Genomic DNA, 19,912 nt, shown 5'->3' with positions numbered 1-19,912 from the left:
AAAAAAAAATCATATCTTCAAATTTGCACGTGACTATAACATTTTAATATTAACAATTTGGATTTTGCTGTTGTTCCCTTGGTGTTCAATTTCCGGTAATTCTTAGGTGGGTGTAGTCTATGTAGTAATCAACACAAGTTATAAGCATTCCAAAATTTCACCTGCTTTCTAATCTTGTATATTTTTAGATAGTTTTAATTTAATTCTTCTGGAAAGTTCTAATCATAAGGGTCAGTCTTAGTTCCCATTGGAAAATTTGCCTCCGAAGCATAGGGGATTGGGGATCATCCTTCATCATCAGTTATCTGAATCCTTTCCTATCATCTTTTAAACCCCTCCCTTAAAAAATCAACTACAAATCCCAGGAGCCAAAGCTGCAGACACCTCCTGTCCGGTCCCTCCCGCTCCCACCCCCTAGATTCAGGTTGAGGCATCCTGAGATATGCCTGAAAGAACGCCAGCTGGTCTCCGCGGCCTTGAGGTGCGGACTCGATTGGTTCCTTTAAATCCGTACTGAGCCTGAGGAGCTCGCCGAGCGACGCAGAGTGGGGCAGGCGCCAGCGGCAATCACCTGCTCCACGGCGCGCAGGCGCAGTGGAGGCGCGGTGAGGGGGCGGGGCGCGGCCGGCGGGGCGGGGCGGGGCGGGGCGGGGCGGGGCGGGATGGGTGGTGCCCGCTGGCACCGCTCCGAACTTCTTCTTCCCGGCTTCGCTCGGCTCCGCTCGGCTCCCCTCGGGGCACTGAGGCCCGGCTCGGCTCGGCTCGGCTCTGTTCGGTTCGGCTCGGCTCGGCTCGGGCCGCTGAGGCGGCGTCCGGGAGGCGTCTTCCGCACAGGTTGCCTGGCGCTGTCCAACATGGAGGAGACGCCGGCCGCGGGCGTCCCGGGTTCCAGGCACTGATCCTGGGCGACCATCTCGCCGGGGCCGGGGCCGGGGCCGGGGCCGAGGCCGGGGCCCGGGCGTGGAGCCGCCTGCACACCCTCGGGGCGGACCCGGCGCGCGTGGCCGGTGGAGCGGGACGCGGCGGCCCCGAGCCATGGGCAACGAGGCAAGCCTGGAAGGGGAAGGGCTCCCCGAAGCGCTGGCGGCGGCCGCCGCGGCAGGGAGCCCCCCGCAAGGCACGATCCCGGCCGGCATGGAGGCGGACTTGAGCCAGCTGAGCGAGGACGAGAGACGACAGATCGCCGCTGTCATGTCAAGGGCGCAGGGGCTACCCAAGGGAAGCGCCCCCGCGGCCGCTGCGGACTCGCCTTCCATGCACAGGCACGCACAGCATGATGCATATGTCCAGTCATACATGTACCGCGCTCCCGGCACGGATGTGCTAGCGCGCCGGTACATATATGTCGCCTCTGTTCATTTTATTCTCCCTGATGGGATGGCGATAAGGAGATCTTGAGCCCCTTCATGGGAGGAATGGAAAGGATGTAGTGTGGAGTTTCTGGTGGGATAGTCAAGGGTTTGCATTCTTGGGTCTGTGATTTTACGTTGTGATTTTTTTTTTCCCCCTTTTGGAACCTTTTCCCACTCGGGTGGCGTGGAGAGACGCCCTCCAGTGTCTCACTCCTCTGGAAGTCAGATGTGTTGGGAAATGGATAGAGCTGCCCTGGCTGTTCACCTGTGTGTTCAAATCTCCTTAGGGCTTGGAGTCCTTTTTTCTCTATCATGATGCCTAAATACGTAAAAATACTAGTAATCCCCATGGAGGTGATATGTCCTCCCTTCTCAGAGTACCCCCACAGAAAAGCTGGAAATGTTTAGGCAAAAGGCATAGAATGAATATACCTTTTCTATTCAGCGAGCGACCCTAAAATACTTTATGACATTAAACAGATGGTCTGGTCACAGCAGAGCAGGTGCTGTACATGTATTTCTGAATTAGCTATATGCTAGTTTTAAACCATTGCTCTTTTATATACCAACGACATTTTCATTTTATAGACCATGCAGATTTGCATTACCTTAAACTTCATTTTCAATACATAAGGAAAGCTAAATAAATAGATGACAACTTTCACAGGTGATAAAAGCCAATATGTAATCTTAACGTATTCACTCACTCTCCAACTTTCCATTTTCCTACATCCTTATAAATTATTTGTTTTTTAATTAGAGTACAAAGAGGGTATAATTATCATGCTTTGACGACCTTTATTATTGTAAACAACCCATTTAACTTTCCACCCTTCAGCAGTAAACAGTTCTCTTTCCATGGTCCTGAAACCATTCCTCTATTGTGACAGCCAAAGGAAAATCCACGATTTTCGTTTGATATTGAAACTTGGAAAGATCTGGATATATAGGCGTAGAATATCCTATTTCATAAAATATTTTAACTTAATCATTAACATGTAAGTAAATGTAGTTTGTTTTCAAATATAATATAATGTTGAAACAATTAAAATTTTGGGGGGATAGTAATAGTTACTTGAGGTAACATTTTAAACATTGGAAATCTGTTTGGTAAAAACCGTACTTATTTTGAGAGAATGCAACCATTATTTGTGAAAACTATTCTCATTTAATATAATATTTTTTAGTGTTTTAAAACCAGTAATGTATTAGGATATTTCTTTCATATAAAGCCTTTCTTTAACTAGTGTAGTTTAAAATATAAACTGTCTTTTCTATACTTAATGGAAACTTGACTGGTAAACGGATGCAGGCTGATTTTGTGTATCTTTTATGATAATAACCGGGAACAGTACCTTTATTAGCCTTTCATAAATGTGTGCCAGAGATTCTTTCATTTTTTCCATGCAACAGGTGTACTAGTGACAAATCAAAATATGATCTTTGATCTTTGAATTTGGATTTTTTTTTTTTTTTTTTTTTTTGGTTTTCTGAGGTAGGGTCTCACTCTAGCCCAGGCTGACCTGGAATTCACTATGTAGTCTCAGGGTGGCCTTGAACTCATGGTGATCCTCCTACCTCTGCCTCCCAAGTGCTGGGATTAAAGGCGTGCACCATCACACCTGGCTATGAATTTGGATTTCTGAATTTCTTCTGTTCAGCATGTTGAAAAGTGTTTCAAAATATAAAACTGTTGCTTTATGCAGCTGGCTTCATGGTATACTTTTCAATTTCTCCATTCATAATTCTCTTTCTTAGGAATTGTTAATAGCTACTCTGTGTCCCAAACAGTTACTGCTAAAGGTTCCTTCAAATACTCAAAAACATTTTAATTTTTCAACATATTTACATATTCTACTGAACAATTTTTATTGGCTTTTTTCTAAGGTAGGGCCTCGTGCTAGCCTAGACTGACCTGGAATTCACTATGTAGTCTCAGGCTGTCTTCAAACTCCTGGCAATCCTCCTTCCCCTGCTTCCCAAGTGTTGGGATAAAAGGTATGCATCACCACACCTGGCTCTGAATAATTTTTATGAAAGGTACATGACTTCAAAAAATGTCTCCATATTTAACCAGAACATATATATGGTCTGCCATTCATAATTTTAGGGTCATGTTCATTTAGATACATGTATGTATAATGTCCAGATAACTTCAACTTTTAAATGTTTAAGAAACTGGACATGGAAGAATTTATTTTTATTTTCAAGAAATGATGACTGTCAGTCAAAAGCCCAGGGTTGTTATCCTATTGATTTTAACTTGTAGCCAAAAAGAAAGAAAGAAACAAGCCCCACACATTTCAACCAATATGTACCTCAGGTAACTTGCCTCTAAATGAGACTACTAACCCTGTCTATGAGAGTCACATAAAATTTAATAATATTTTTCTTGACTTTTCATTTGAAAGAGCATTACAAATGCAGAGTGGTAATATATAAACTGGAAATACATTGCTGTCAGTTATAGTTTGCAGATATGTTGTGTGTTGAATTATACATCTTAGGAGTTATTTTGATGTATTTATACTCTTTTATACATAAATAAGGTAGTGTGAGGTTGTAAACATTCTCTCCCCCATTAGGTGTCAGGATGCCAGATTTCTTTCCTTTTATGACTTTCAATTAATCTCAACTCACAGCTCAGGATCCTCTCTAGTTTAAAATGAATTATTTCTAAGATTATTTATATCTCTAATATAGAGTTTTATGTGACTCAGCACTGTCAAACTAAGTGCCATCAACTGTTGTGTTATATTTAGGATATTTAATAATTCCAGCTGCTTTTATATTTCTATACTTGTATATGCCATCTGAAATATTTCTACTAACTTATGAGAGGAAAATTGTAATCTGGAAATAATAATAGTAAAATGGAAACAAAAATTGTGATAGTGAGTAGCTTGAAGCTGGAAGTACAGGACAGGTTACACATACAATTCTACTGCATGATGATTCATTGTAGACACTGAAGAGTGAAATTTTATTACTGCTTCTATTCATTTTAGTGACAATTAGAACTATGTCATTTGAGAAGGGCTTCCTTTTGTGATAGAATGTAAGAATTTTGAATTGATGTTTCCTTTGGTACTCGTTTGAGCTTTCCCTACTGAGTAGCCATCTGCTCTACTGCTTTTTTTTTTTTAATAGGGCATGTCCACTTTCTAAAATTAATACAGAATATAACCATTCAAATCTTAGAAGGTCCATAAAAGAATTTGAAGGGAAAAGAACTCAAGAAATTTGAATCTAGAGTAAAGCAAAAACCCGATATGTTCATTCACTCATTGGTTGGTTCATTGTGATCTACCCATTTATTTATGTTTTATCAAATATTAATGCTCATCTCCTAGGTGCCAGGTTTAGTTCTAGTGATGAAAAGATGAGGGAAATATATTCTCTCTCTAGGAGTTCACAGTCCAGTGTTTACCACATACATTGCATTTTAGTTACTGTTCTTTTTTAACAGAATGATTATTAAACCAAGCAAAACTTTACAAGGAGACCACAGTTTAATAAGGCACCTTTATATTTTTGTTTGATATTAGATCATATGTTAATGATTTTCTATTTGTTTCACATCCTCATATTTTTGTGTTTATTTTACTTTTTGTACATAATTATTGCAATGAAAACTAAGCTTAAATTATGGGGTAGTCTTTATGGCTTGATAGATTTTCTTTGATGGGAATTCCTAATACAGTAAAACTTAAGATTTGTGGGAAGTTCATGCACTTATTTTGTGGTGCAAGCTGGTTGTTTTCAATTTTAGTGTTTACAGTTATCATGGTCTGATATTCATGAAGTTCTTTATTTTCATGTTTCATGTGTGTTGGGTCAAGTGGAGAAAATTTTCCATACAATAGTGATTAAAATGAGTATAATTTTCAAGAAAAGGAAAATTAAGAATATATTTATTTGGATTCTGTTTAAAAATAGGCTTCAAGGACTATGTACAAGGATCCAATTTAACAAAATGCTTAAATAATTACTTAAAAGATAGTTGTATCTATAATAAAGTCCCTTAAAGGGAATAGTACATCATATTAATTGACTGAAAAATATTTTTGGAAAAATGTCAAAGTGAGAACAATGTAACTCCTTAGAAATAACTCATTTTCAGTTGTATGTGATGGGTCTTCCACCTTCTCATAGAAAGGAATACACAAGGGTGGTATAAGGAAGCTTTCAAAATGATTTCTCCCAAATGGAAATGAGGTAGCATGGAACTTTGGAATTAACTGAGGAAATAGTTTTAGGTCCTTGTATAAAGGAAGGTTTCAAAAAACATAGTAAAACATTTACTTTTACTACACCTTTCATGTAGGATACTGCCAAAGCTCAGAACGAAATCCCTTTCTTTGTTGTTGTAGTTGTTATTTGGTGGTGCTGGGGATCAAATGCAGTCTCTTTCACATGCTAGGATAATGCCATATCAGTAAGCTGTACCTGTAATCATATTTATTCATTTTTATTGAATCAGAAAATCAGTGTATGAATACTTTGTCATCTAAAGCTTATTTTCTGTCTGAGGCTTTCCTTTTTTTTAGTATTACTTCTAACATGGGCTTTTTTTTTTTTTTTAAGTAGTCTTGTCCTTAAGTAGGCAAGTTTTGATTAATAAAAATCTGTAGGGCTTTCTTACAATTATTTCAAAGTTCAGGTGCTACTGAAGCACTGCTTATTTACCCCTGTTTCTTTTAAAAAGAATCATACAATTTCCAAATATGAAGTAATATATATCAAACAAAATGCTCATCTTAATTTCACTGTAGTAATAATGTGGGGTGTTTTCTTAGCTAAAACTTCATTGATAAGCAGTGGCTTATTTAAAAATTTTATACACCTGGACTGGAGAGATGGCTTAGTAGTTAAGGCATTTACCTGCAAAGCCAAGGGACCCTGGTTTGATTCCCCAGGACCCATGTAAACCAGATGCACAAGAGGGTGCATGCACCTGGAGTTAATTTGCAGCAGCTGGAAGCCCTGGCACACACATACACTCTCTCTCTCTTCCTCTCTCTCTCTCTCTTTCTGTGGGTGTGTGTGTGTGTCAAATACATAAATAAAATATATTTGAAAGAAATTTTATACATCTAACATAACTTTTGGCTATATGTCATATATATGATAAGAAACATGTATTTTAATAACTAACCCATAGTCATTTTAAATTGGACATATTTCCAAAACTTTTCAAAAAGGAATGACCATCTTGTACATTTGTGTGAATTAAAATAAATTTTAAAAATTGTCACCTTTCTCGATTCCTATCAGTACTAATAGAGATTACTAATGCTGTATATATGGCAATAATTAATAATTGTAAGTAGCACCTTATCAGTTACAATAAACAATAATGGAGCAAACATTCAATGAAAAATTATGCCAGTTTTTCTCATCTGTTTAAAGTAAACAGAGTCATAACTGGCTTCTTGTATAACAAGATGCTTTAAGTATTTGTTGTGACTTTACCAACAAAAAATCATATTAACAATTAACTATTAGGAAACCATCAAATCATATTGACCTTGCAGAAGAAAAATGGATTTTGCTTTTGAGTCTAAGTAATGAGAGTAAAAATCCTTATTGTTTAAAGTTAAGTACAAATTATATTAGAAGGTGTTCCCCTCGTTTGTAGACTAGAACAAGATTGAGTAGGTCATCCACTTTCTCAGCATCTCTAAAGTCATCATGGAAACACCATTACCTAACACTGCCCTAAGATCACATTTCATACTTCATGTAACTAGTAGGAATTATTAAGATCAAGTTAAAAACTCAGAAAGCTGTTCCATTTTAAGTTGAATAATTTTATTTTTAAACGTTCCCAGTATTCAGAGACTTTTTTGATGATAACTTTTGATACAAAAGAAAAAAAACACTACACAGTGACCACATATGTACTGCAACAAGACATTTCATTAACTTACTAAGGGTTTATCTTAAACGTATTTAATTAGATTTTATGTATTACATCAAGTGTATTTTTGTAAGCTGTTAGGATTATTTTATTTTAGCTGTTAATCTTTCATTAGTCACAACAAACTTTTTACTTTTTGCTTCCTTGTTGAAAATTTCTACCCATTAAAAATAGAAAGGACATTAAAAGTTGAGTGGTCACTTACATGAAGCCACACAAATGATTTCTTCTTAAATTGATACATTAAAAAATTGGAGATTACAAGGAACTGTTAGTTCTTAATATTGCATTGATTTGAAGTAATTTGTACTCTCTTCCTCTTCTAGGAAACAAGAGTTGGATAGCAGTCAGCCTCCAAAGCAACTGGGGAAAACACAGGACCCTGGACGTCAAGCTCAGCCAGGTCTCAGTAAAAGTAGAACTACAGACACCTTTAGGTCAGAGCAGAAATTGCCTGGAAGGAGTCCTTCCACTATTAGCTTGAAGGAATCAAAGTCCAGAACTGATTTTAAGGAAGAGCACAAGTCTATTATGATGCCTGGTTTCCTCTCTGATGTTAACCCTTTAAGTGCTGTCTCTTCTGTTGTAAATAAATTCAACCCTTTTGATTTGATATCAGACCCTGAGGCATCCCAAGAAGAAGCCACCAAGAAACAAAAATTAGCTCAGAAGGAGCAAGGAAAATCTGAAGGAGGCCCCAAACCTTCTTTACAGCAGCAGTCCCCCAAAGCATCTCCTAAGCAGCAAGGACCTGTGAAAGACCCAGATCATCAGGACGCCTCTCCCAGGTCAGCAGAGAAAATGAAACCACAGGCCCCTGCTATGGGAAAGCCCATACAGGTCGCTGCCCAACCTCCACAGATGGATCAGGCAAAATTGTCACTTCCATGGGATATACCCAGACCTCCGAGTAAACAGTCAGACACAGCAAGGGGGGAATCCCTTAAATCCTCCCAGCAAAGCCCCTCCAAAACACATATTCAGCAAGGAAGTCCGGGAAAATCTTTAGCTCAGCAACCTGGACCTGAAAAGTCACAGGCTGGACCTACAAAACCTGCAGTTCAGCAACCTGGGCCAACAAAGTCTCTAGCCCAACAGCCAGGGACAGTGAAGGCCCCAGCCCAGCCACCAGGGACACCAAAGCCTCTGATTCAGCAGGCTGGGTCAGAGAAGGCTTCATCTCAGCAGCCTGGGCCTGGAAAGACTCCACTTCAGCAGCCAGGTTCAGGCAAGCACCCAGCCCAACAACCAGGGACATCAAAATCCTCTGCTCAACAGCTTGGACCACAGGCTGCAGGTAAGGTACTTGGGCCTACAAAGATGCCAGCTCAGCAGCTTGGACCTGGGAAGGTTTCTGTTCCACAGACGGTCCCAGTGAAGCCTCCACCTCAACAGACAGTCCCAGGGAAGACTTCTGCCCAACAGCTTGCCCAAGCAAAGCCCTCACCTCAACAACCTAGCCCAACCAAACCCTCAGTTCAGCAGCCTACAAAACCAGTAAGCCAAATAGTAACTGTCAAGCCTGTTCAGCCACCAACAACATCATCTACAGTACACATTCCTGTAGAAAGCCTATCTAAAACCATCTGTCCTCTTTGCAATACTACTGAACTTCTGTTGCATGCCCCAGAGACGGCCAATTTTAACACATGCACCGAGTGTCAGACCACTGTCTGTAGCCTCTGTGGCTTTAACCCCAATCCTCATTTAACAGAGGTGAGTGCATTTATTCACAAGTTCATGTTTAGTAAATAAATTATGACCTCACATGCTTGATGCTTGCTTTGTCACTTATATGACTGGATAGTACTGTGTCCTCCCTCCCTCCCAGCCTTCTTTGAAAATTATGAATTTATTTCTAAAAATATTTTCTCCAATAATCTAAAATATTGCTATGATTTTTGAAATTTTGCATAGAAAGCAAATATGAATTTTTTGGAAACATACTGAAATAATTTCATTCTGTATTTTAGATCTGCATTATTACCTAGCATAAACTGATACTGCTTCAGGTTTTCACTTGATGCTTCCATCTTCCCAATTTTATTATTACTGGTTAATTAGTGGTAGGTTTTGTTTTCTTGAGAAAAGACTTGGCCATATAGTCGAGACTGACCTGAAGGTCTTTATGTAGCCCAGGATAGCCTCAATCTTTGATTATTTTTCCTTGGTCTTCCAAGTACTGGGATTATAGATTATACTTCCACACCCTACTCCAAATTTGGAACTATTTCCCCCAATAACTCCATAGAAGAAGGAGCAGAATTTAGGCAGGGGAGAGAGGGTCTATGTATGCAACCATTTTTTAAAATAATAAATAAGTTTTAAAAATGGAACTTTTACCTGAGATAATATTTGGGAACAGGGAGGAGGGAAATAATGGTACCAATACTTCATATATTCATACAGAGTTTCAACTTAATAAAAATAATCCGATTTTTCACCTTGTGCATGTTCTTCCCAGCTTGTGATACTTAATGAAGGCATGCCTCCCCTCCTAGTTGAGGGTCACTGATAGCAACATAGGTCAGTCCACGAAAGGAAGTCATTACAGCAGGCTCAGCATTGATATCTGTCTCTCAGAACATCACTTATGCCTTTACCTAGGTAAGGCTGCTTAACCATCAAGTCATAAAAGGAAAAACATTGATGAGTGCAATGTTTACTTAGACTGAAAATGAACAATTCTCAGCTTAACATTTAAAGTCCTGGAATAGAGTAGGATATTAACAGATAGAGAATTGGAAACATTCTACAGGGCAGGAACAAAAAGAAACATAATGCAGACCCCCAAAATGAGAAATTATCTGGAGTTAAGAAATGAAGATGTGGCAATAATACATACAAGCTGGAGATAAAGAGGCTTGGGGAGAATATAAGACAAGGCTACTTTTGAATTTAAGGAGATCTGATACCTCATACTTGCTAAGAAGGAACACTCAAATCATCTGGAGGACAGCTGTCAGTGGGCTGTCTGAACGTGACACCTGTGAACAGCCCCAGAAGTAACTGACAGCAAGCTATGAAGGATTACATGATTTAAATATACTTGAGAGGTGGGGAATATATAGTCTTGTCATAAATGAAATTATATTGTGATAAAAATAATGATGAGAGCCAGGTGTGGTAGAGCATGCCTTTAATCCCAGCACTCGGGAGGCAGAGGTAGGAGGATTGCCATGATTTTGAGGCCACCCTGAGATTACATAGTGAATTGCAGGTCAGCCTGAGCTAGAGGGAGAACCTACCTCAAAGAAAGAAAGAAAGAAAGAAAAAATAATGATGAGGATTGGTAACTGTTGTTTTAATTTGGATATTTTTAATAATAAAATATGAAATAAAATGGTTTTTAAAATTTTTCTTTTATTTTTTTTTTGGGGGGGGTTCAAGGTAGGGTCTTTCTCTAGTCAGGCTGACCTGGAATTCACTTTGTAGTCTCAGGCTGGCCATAAACTCTCAGCAATCCTCCCACCTCTGTCTGCCTCCCAAGTATTGGGATTAAAGACATGCACCACCACTTTAGGCTTCTTTTAGTTTTTTTTTTTTTAACTAAAAATAATATTGGGTACTTTAGCGGTGCCCAATAAGCTATTTTTTACATATAAAACTAAAACAATAAATGAGAATATAGTATATCCAAATAATGGAAGAAATTAGATTATAAGTATTCTCTCCTCCTCTGTATCTCTCAGTGCATTCATGTGCGCGCGCGCGCACGCGCACACACACACACACACACACACATATATATCGCTATTAAAATAGTGAGAAAGTAATGCTTTGGCCCATAATATACTGTCTTAATAATATTATGAAGCAATGACTTTGAATGACAGATGGTGGTGTCATCAAATGTTTGGATTTATTATAGTTAGATGGTAGTTTATAAGGAAAAATGTACAGTTAGAAATTTAAGCCACATATATCAGTTGTATACCCAGCATTTGAATACCTACTATATAGAAGATATTTCATGTATTATTCTATATAGACATTCTATATAGCTATTATTTGAATTCCTACTATATTTTCATGTTTATGCATAATTAAAACCTTAGCATGACTAAAGGGTATAGTATATACACAAGTAAAGAGATTGTGAGATCAGATGATAAAAGCTGTGAGAGCTATAAACAAATGCTATGGACCTTGGAGTAGGATGTACTCATTCGTATTGCATAAGATTAAGTCAAGCTTCATGGAGAAAATGGCATTTGTGCTGAATATAAGAATGACTACTTCTTCAACAGATAAAGGGCAAGATAGAAGATAAGATCAGAGCACAACCTGGACACAGAAAAGTGATGATTAGCTTTATCTATCAAGGATCAATCAAGATTAGCTGAAGTGATGGGATGACACGGACAATGATGTTGGAGATAGCTGAAGTCATATTTGTACTTTTCATATTTAGCAAGTGATCCTGAGAATTCTACTTCATTAAATGTGCCTTTATTAACATAATCATATACTGTTCATTCACTTTCAAAATCTTTATCCAATACTGATGTGTGAAATATTGAGTGATATGATGAAATCAGATATTTGCTAGATTTGTTCCCCAAGCGCTATCCGAGGAAATGTGGTGTATATGGGTTTCTTTGCAGTAGCTTTGTATAGCGCTTAACATTTCTCATAATTATCAACTTTTTATTAATTGAAAAATTTCAAATAATTCTATGGATATATATTCCTTTTTGGTACTAGATTACTGAGGAAACTAGTGCTCAGGTGGTTGCTATGGTTATTTCAGTAGTTAGGCTCAGTCAAATAGTAAATCACCAAGCAGAATGCAGACCAAATTTCACTGGAAAATTACCAAAGTCAGAGGCAGGAGCCATCACCACCAGAGGGGTAAGAACTGTCTTCCTGAAAGCCCCAGTATTAGAGCTTGAAGGCTCAGGCCAGTAAGAGTTTGGACCCACATGAATGGGAATGGAAGGAGCAATGAGTGTGGGTTGGAGTAGGTCAGAGTGTTTGTTGCTAAGGTAAAGAAGCCTTTCTTCACTAGATGAGCACAGAGTCATTTATAGTTTGCTATTGTAGTGCATTTTAAATATAGAAAAACTAACATATTCTTTGATGAATGACTGTGTTATACTGGGCAGTAAATGAGGAAGTGCTCTGGCCAGCGGGGAGATGAACAAGGACCAGAGGAGAAGTTAACCTGGGTGGGAAAAGGCAAACAGACACAAGAAGGAGACCATGCTAGGTGTTTTTCAAGGCCTTGAGATTTTATTTTTTCCATGTAGGTTTATATAGGGTTGTAGGGGGAAGGGGACATGGTCAGGGCAAGGAGTTGTAGGGGGAAGGAGATGTGGTTAGGGCAAAGGTCACAGAGTCACTGGTTAAACTGCAATGCCTTTGTTTCTTCATTAGCTACCGGCAGGATGGGGGAGTGTTCAGCCAGGTGTACGATCCCATTGTTTCTGGTAATTGAATATTAGGTGAGGAAGTAGAAACTTAACTTGCTATATGGCAGTTTCTGTTAACATGGCCAAGGTTTGGTTCATAGCTCCCAACATCTCCTCCCTTCTTTTATACAAAAAGAGGGGGAGGCCTGCTTTGCAGCAGTGGGCATTAACCAACTGGGGGAGTAGGGACCCGACTCCTCTGGTGGGATGTCTTTTCCCCACCATCTTTGTTCCTTGGTATCTTTTGGGGGGGGGGGAGGCAGGGCCTATGTGGCCAGAGAGCGAGGTATGGCCTTAGTGATAACAGTTATGGTACCAACCTCCATGCAAGCCAGGTATACCTCTCAGGGAATCCAGAAGTGGTCAGAAATGGACCTTCCCTTGTGGTGCCTTGCCCCACACCCACGTGCCCATATCACACTCACTTTATTGTGAGGCAATATGCATAGGTCTGGATCCTAATGCAGCTCCCATAGGATGGGTAGTTATTTGGCCATGACAGGTATACCACAGCGATAGCAGAGGTGTAGAGGACAGCAGTATAGTAAATGAGTACAGAATGTAAGATCAAGGGAGAGTGATAGCTTCAGGTGGTAGGTCTTCAGTGGCAATGCCTCGATCCGCCAATTCCAGTCTGTGATAATGGAGCTGTAAAGGCTGAATCTTAATTGCTTCAAGCTGTTGATGTACAAAAGACATGATTTTATTTATAATAATGGGTCTGATTGTGAGTAACAGGATTAAGATAAATAGAGGTCCTTCTAGCTTTGTCCTGTTAGGGAAAAAAGGAGATTCAGGGAACTGTTTCTTCCTTGGATATGTGAGATGTCACTGGAGGATCATCAGCTTGTTTTACAAGTCTCTCTGGCAGCTATCTCACAGCATTTTCTTTGGTGTCAAACAAGTATACTGATCCTTGGCCCCAAATGAGTAGTGGGTCTGGGCCATTCCATTTTAAGGTTAAAGGATCCTAGAGGTACTGCGATACCAAGTCGATGCATGGAGTGGACGGAGCAAGTTCCTATTCCAACACCGAGCTCCAAAAATCCTTTGGCAAATGGTACCTTCCTGGGGAAACCATGGACATAAACCTTCTAAGAAGAGGAAGAAGTGAACAAGGTCTTTTTTATTAATATTTGTCCCACAAGTCTTGAGGGAGTCTTTAAGTCCCTGGATAAAAAGTTCCTGCTTACTTAGGGTCTGTCCCATGATAGAAAAGGAAGAAGGAGAAACAGCAAGACCAAAGGGCAATGTTCCTGGTTGGAGAACCAGCACGGGGGGATTCCCCATTGAGCTTGACGTAAGCCTGTCTACAAATTTAAGAACTGGAGGCTGCTCTAAGAGCATTTACTGGCTGTTGCGTAACCAAGTTCATTGGTAGGAAGAGAGGCTAGTAGGAGGTCTTTGTCAATGCCCGAACAGGCTGTCAGGATTCACACAGGGAGCTAGGGGCCTTCAGCCAATGCCAGAGGGTAGCCCTGGCCAAGAGGCTTCAGTTGCCCTGTTGCTATGTTGCAATTCCATACGATGGCGCCAACCAAAAGTAAAAGGAGGAAAAGAAGTGCAAAAAGAAATCCTGCAGTTCTTGTGTCTTGCAAATCTGAATAAATAGTCTTTAATAGTTTGCCTAGAATTCTGCATTGCTTGTCTTACCTTAGCGGATCTGTATCACAGGCAGGTTTTTCTGTGGTGCTCACAGAGCAGATCTGTATTACAGGTGTATTGCCTGTAGTGGTCTATGCCAACCTTCACTCACCCCCTCGTGTGGTGGCGGTCCAATGGCGAGGACGGCCGTCCACTCCAACGACGCCCAGGTCACACTTCGTACTTCGAGCCCCACGTTGGGTGCCATTTGCCCCGGCCATCGGGTAGTTGAACAAGGACCCGAGGAGAAGTTAACCTGGGTGGGAAAAGGCAAACAGACACAAGAAGGAGACCATGCTAGGTGTTTGTCAAGGCCTCGAGATTTTAATTTTTCCATGTAGGTTTATATAGGATTGTAGGGGGAAGGGGACGTGGTTAGGGTGAAGATCACAGAGTTACTGGTTAAATCAATGCCTTTGTTTCTTCATCAGCTACCGGCAGGATGGGGGAGTGTTCAGCCAGGTGTACAATCCCATTGCTTCTGGTGGTTGAATATTAGGTGAGGAAGTAGAAAATTAACTTGCTATATGGCGGTTTCTGTTAACATGGCTGAGGTTTGGTTAATAGCTCCCAACAAGGAAGTATAAATATATGTAAGCCTTTTGAGATTACAGTTTATTGTAGCAGAAATAGTTTTAGTTTTATATGAATTTTGCTTTTAATACTTACTTACCTATTGTTTCAAATAAAATACAATGACAAGTTTTCTGACCTAGGGTAGCAATTTGAGCCACTTGATCTAAAATAGTAATACCATTATTTCATTTTAAGTTTTATTTTGCCCATAATGAAAACATAAACTTCTAATTCTAAACCAGTAGGACAGCATCTTCCTAATCTTCTCACCACTTGGTCAGTTCCTTGAAGTCTTGAGTTATCTGGAAGTTGGACAAGGAAGTTAGTAGGATGAGGCTGACAGCTTCTGTTCTAGACTGCACAGAAGAAATCTAGGGAAAGAGCACATTTCTGAACAGTGACAGGTGCCCATGAAACATTAGGCCTCTGCATCTTCCACACTGTTCTCAAATGTTCAGAATCACTAAAATGTATTGTCATGCAAATAGGGACAGAGGTTAGACATTTCCTAATTCAACTTACATAAGTTTATTTTTTCACTTGGTGTTTATATGCAAGTAAACATTTTTGCTTTTGTAGTCTGTGAGTAAAGTAATTCTGATCTCTTATATTGAAGGCTCTAGGAGAATTTCTCTAATAATTTTTGGTACCAACTTATAAGAATTAGGACTCATGCTGACTTAACTGACAGCTAGCCATGAGGAGGAAAAACTACTGAGGTAGCAATGCTTAGCTACAAGGTTCAGGGATGTATTGATTCCTTTATCTATAAATTTTGCCAGCCTTTCCTCTAGTCTGCCATAGACAAACACCTTACACAATCCAGTCATGTATGTGGAGTGGATGACATTTGAATTAACTGCCCTCATTGGAGTCTGTGGAGATGAGAGCAGCTCCAAGTAAATCTTAAGAATTCACTGGCTCCAAGCCAAGGCTTTGCAGTGGAGGGAAATCCTAGCTGAAGCTTTTCTCACTGGTCCAATAATGGAATTAAACATTACAATACAGTTCCTCTCTTAGGATCTGTATTCTGACACAGAAATTGAACAGTTACTTTCCAGTTAGTGATAAAAGCATTTTTTCTTGTTTTTGTTGACTTGCTCTTTTACTTTTTTGTGTATAGCTTCATGCAAGATGTATTGATGACAAATTACAAGCTTTTTGTTAACATTTGATAATTCTCTAAACTCTTCTGAAACTGTATATGAAAATGACATATCAGCTTCAAAATATAGATATGAAACACATGTTAGTGATAAAAATTAACTTAGGTGATTTTTTTTTCATTTCATTTTCTTTGGTCATTGCATATTAGTTAGTCCTTTGGATAAAACTAGATATTAAACAACATCAGTGGCTTATTTTCAGGAGAAGAAAATACTAAAAATAACAACTTAGATTTGTATGTATAGCCCTTAATATATAGATTACATGTAAGTCTTATTAAAAAGACAAAACAAAAAGTGCTTGAAATTTTTTAGCTGGATAAAATGGCCTCATTGGCCATCTTCTTTTTTTTTTTCAGGAGGATGGATGGAGTTCTTTTCATTCTAATAAGAGTCTCTCTCTCCTTCTCTCTGTCTTGCTCTCTGTATGTGTATGTCTTTCTCTTAGATTTGTTAAGTGCTGGTATTAAAAGAGAGAAATGGTACTGGCTGAAACCTGTGGACAATGTAAGGCAGGAAGACATTCCTTATAGTTGAGTAGCTTAAAGAACTTTCAGATGAAAGGACACTCTTCTAGCAGCTACTTGCTGTTTTTAGTATAGTGAACTTTTTTTTTTCATCTAAACTTCTAAGCAAAATTGGCACACCATTCCTCATACCACTGATGCACCAAGCACATGAATGTTCATCTCCTCTATAAAGGTCCCATTATTTAGGTGAAAAGATTAAAAGTATACTAGCTTCAGAAAATATGAAAGACACCAATAGTATTAGTTGGTAGGTTGAAGAATTCCTCAAAGATGAAAGGAGTTAGCAAAGAGCTGAGGAAACATTGTATAAATGGCTTTCCTAGGAAACACACTTGCCTTGTAATTAGCAGGTATAAACAATAGAGTTGGTTTGTTCATGCAATATCAAAAACATACTAATTATTACTATTCATGACACCAAGATGTAAGGTGATATTGCCTTAGTAATTAGCACACTTAATTATCAGTTGGCCAGTTGAAACTAAAAATAGCCTTGGAAAACAACTTGGAATATAAGAAAATAAAACCCAGAATTTTATCAGATTATACAACCAAAAATGAACAACAAAATTATTCAATTACTTCATGTTCATGTAAGATTCACACAGGTTCTAGACTCTGAGGAAGCAGATATAAAGAAAATAGGCTAAACATGTTCCCCAGCAGAGTGGGTATTCTAGTAAGGATCAAAAATAAGTAAAACATATGCCTTGACAGATGGTCAAAGTGCTATGGTGAAGAATGAGATAGAGAAAGGCTATGTATGCACTGCAAGGAATGGCAGTGGACTCTTGATTTATCTTATTTGGTGGTTATAGAGTTGAGGCGTGGTTTAGGTTCTAGGAATTTAAACAGTGACTGGAGGTCTAATTAGTTACTATAGTCCTACCTGAGACTGAAGGACAAGACTTGAAAGTGATAAGCAGAATGGGGGAATGTACACAGAAACATGGATCCTTTTAGAGATTTGCTTCTACCTCTGGTGAGGGGAAAACTTACTTGAGCAATGCCTACGTAAGGAGAAATTTGTATTACTAAAAATACTTGACATGATAAGGTTGTTTTTTTTTTTAAAAAAAAAGATTTATTTTTATTTGTTTATGAGAGACAGAGAGAGAGAGAGAGAGAGAGAGGAAGAGATAGAGAGAGAGAGAGAGAGAGGATGTGTACGCTAGGGCCTCTAGCCACTGCAAATGAACTCCAGACACATGTGCCACCATCTACATCTGGCTTACGTGGGACCTGGAGAATTGAACCTGGGTCCTTAGGGTTCACAGGCAAGTGACTTAACCACTAAACCATCACTCCAGCCCAAGGTTGTCTTTTAATAAAATTAGCACATGTGGCAAGATGAAAACATGCAGCACTTTAAATTTAGAAATCGAACAAACTCAAAGCATTTGAAATCGCAGCTGCAACCACAACACAATCTAAAAGCAGAAATTGATACTGCCTGATTCTGGAATGTTTACTGCAGTGACCAGCAAAGGGAGTTTTACTTTAGTGTCATTGCTTTTGTATGTAAAAGAAAAAAAACTTATATGCCAGGCGTGGTGGCGCATGTCTTTTATCCCACCCGAGAGGCCGAGGTAGGAGGATCATTATGTGTTCAAGGCCATCCTAAGACTACATAGTGAATTCCAGGTCAGCCTGTGCTAGAGTGAGACCCTACCTCAAAAACAAAACAAAACAAAACAAAAAGCCTTATAGATTAGTGCTAATACTAAGATTAATACAAGTCATCTAAACATTCTGCTTGATCAAATTATCGGTTAAACAAGTTTATGATAGGAAGTGATTGAATTAATTTTTGAAATTTACATCTTTATCCTCAGTTTATCCTCAGCCTCTTTGTTAGTCAACTTTCTGTTACTGTAGCAAACATCTTGATAAGGATTTTTTAAAGAGAAAAGGTTTATTTTAGTTCGCAGTTTTTGAAGTTTTACTATACTGTCACTTGGTTCCCTTTGTTTTGGGACTGTGGAGGAGGGATAAGCATGTTATTATAAGAGAGGTTGTGGATCAAAACCCTTTACTTGGGATGGAGAGATTGGTTAGTGGTTAAGGCACTTGCCCGTGAAGCCTAAGGACCCAGGTTCAATTCTCCAGGTCCCACGTAAGCCAGATGTAGATGGTGGCACATGTGTCTGAAGTTCATTTGCAGTGGCTAGAGGCCCTGGTGCACCATTCTTTCTCTCTCTATCTGCCTCTTTCTCTCTCTCTTAAATAAATAAATAAATAAACTATTTTTTTAAAAAAACTCTTTACTTCAGCGAACAAGGATTAGCAGAAAGAATGAGCCAGTTTCCCACAATCTCCTTCTAGCATATGCCTTACTCACTAGGAGACCAGAAGAGAGAGAGAGGCAGAGACATTTAGTCTTGAAAATAGTAAACCACCTCTCTACATTCTTTTTTCTCACTAATAATGGGCTAGAATATTAGAATATTTTGTAGAAATATGGCATCTGTATCAGTCTATCATTAGAATGTACTTATTTATTTAGTTTGTTTATTTGGGAGAGCAGGGTTGGGGAGAGAGAGAAAGAGGCAGATACAGAGAGAGAATGAGTGGGCCCAGGCCTCAAGCCACTACAAACAAACTCCAGACACATGTGTCACCTTGTGCATCTGGCTTATATGGGTCCTGGGAAATCAAACCTGGGTCCTTTGAATGCCTTAACTGCTAAGTCATCTCTCTAGCCCCTCTCATTAGAATTTAAATTGTACACTTAAAACAAGTCTTAGCAAAAGACTTGGTTTAAATAAAACAATATTTTAAATATAATATTTAAAAATGTGATCATAATATTAGAAATTTTGTAATTGATGTGGTTGAAAAAAATGTAAAGTTTATTTCTATTTAAATTTCTTTACTACTGACAGGAAAGTTTTTGAAAAAGTTAACAGAAGTAAATTAATGCTAGTGAAAAAATGGGATAAGATTTGTGTGATTCAAAATAATGTAAATCATTTTCCTGAAATATAGCTCATGAAATGTCTGCTACCGATATGTCAAATTTTAATAATTTACAAGTTGCAAGGATTTTCCATTCAGAGACCTAAGAGGTTACAATTCCTATATGAAACTATACTTATTGCAAATTTTGATATGTTTTATGTGTTTTATATTTTTTTCAAAGCCATATGTTTTCTTCCCAAGTCCATATGTAAGTAAGTGCTTGGCTTAATTCCAGAAAGTACCTAGAATAATCCAAAATGTGCTGCTTCCAGCATGTGTTGGGCTGAAGTATGTTTTCACATGTTCAACTTATGATTCACTTTAGTAATTTAATTTATTTTCTTAT

The 19,912-nt window shown here is 38.8% G+C and overlaps 1 protein-coding gene across 1 annotated transcript in view; it reads left to right on the top strand.

Moving 5' to 3' along the window:
• The first annotated feature begins 1,035 nt into the window (after positions 1–1,035).
• Positions 1,036–19,912, top strand: part of Pclo (piccolo presynaptic cytomatrix protein) — a 425,322-nt gene continuing 406,445 nt past the window's right edge. Inside the window, exons 1-2 of the mRNA XM_045160196.1 lie at positions 1,036–1,262; positions 7,602–8,991. Coding sequence (XP_045016131.1) covers positions 1,036–1,262; positions 7,602–8,991 — 1,617 coding nt within the window. The remainder of the gene's footprint in view (positions 1,263–7,601; positions 8,992–19,912) is intronic.

Source organism: Jaculus jaculus, chromosome 10 (genome assembly GCF_020740685.1).
Source record: "Jaculus jaculus isolate mJacJac1 chromosome 10, mJacJac1.mat.Y.cur, whole genome shotgun sequence".
NCBI classification, from domain to species: domain Eukaryota; kingdom Metazoa; phylum Chordata; class Mammalia; order Rodentia; family Dipodidae; genus Jaculus; species Jaculus jaculus.
This window is presented reverse-complemented; position numbering and strand designations above follow the sequence as displayed.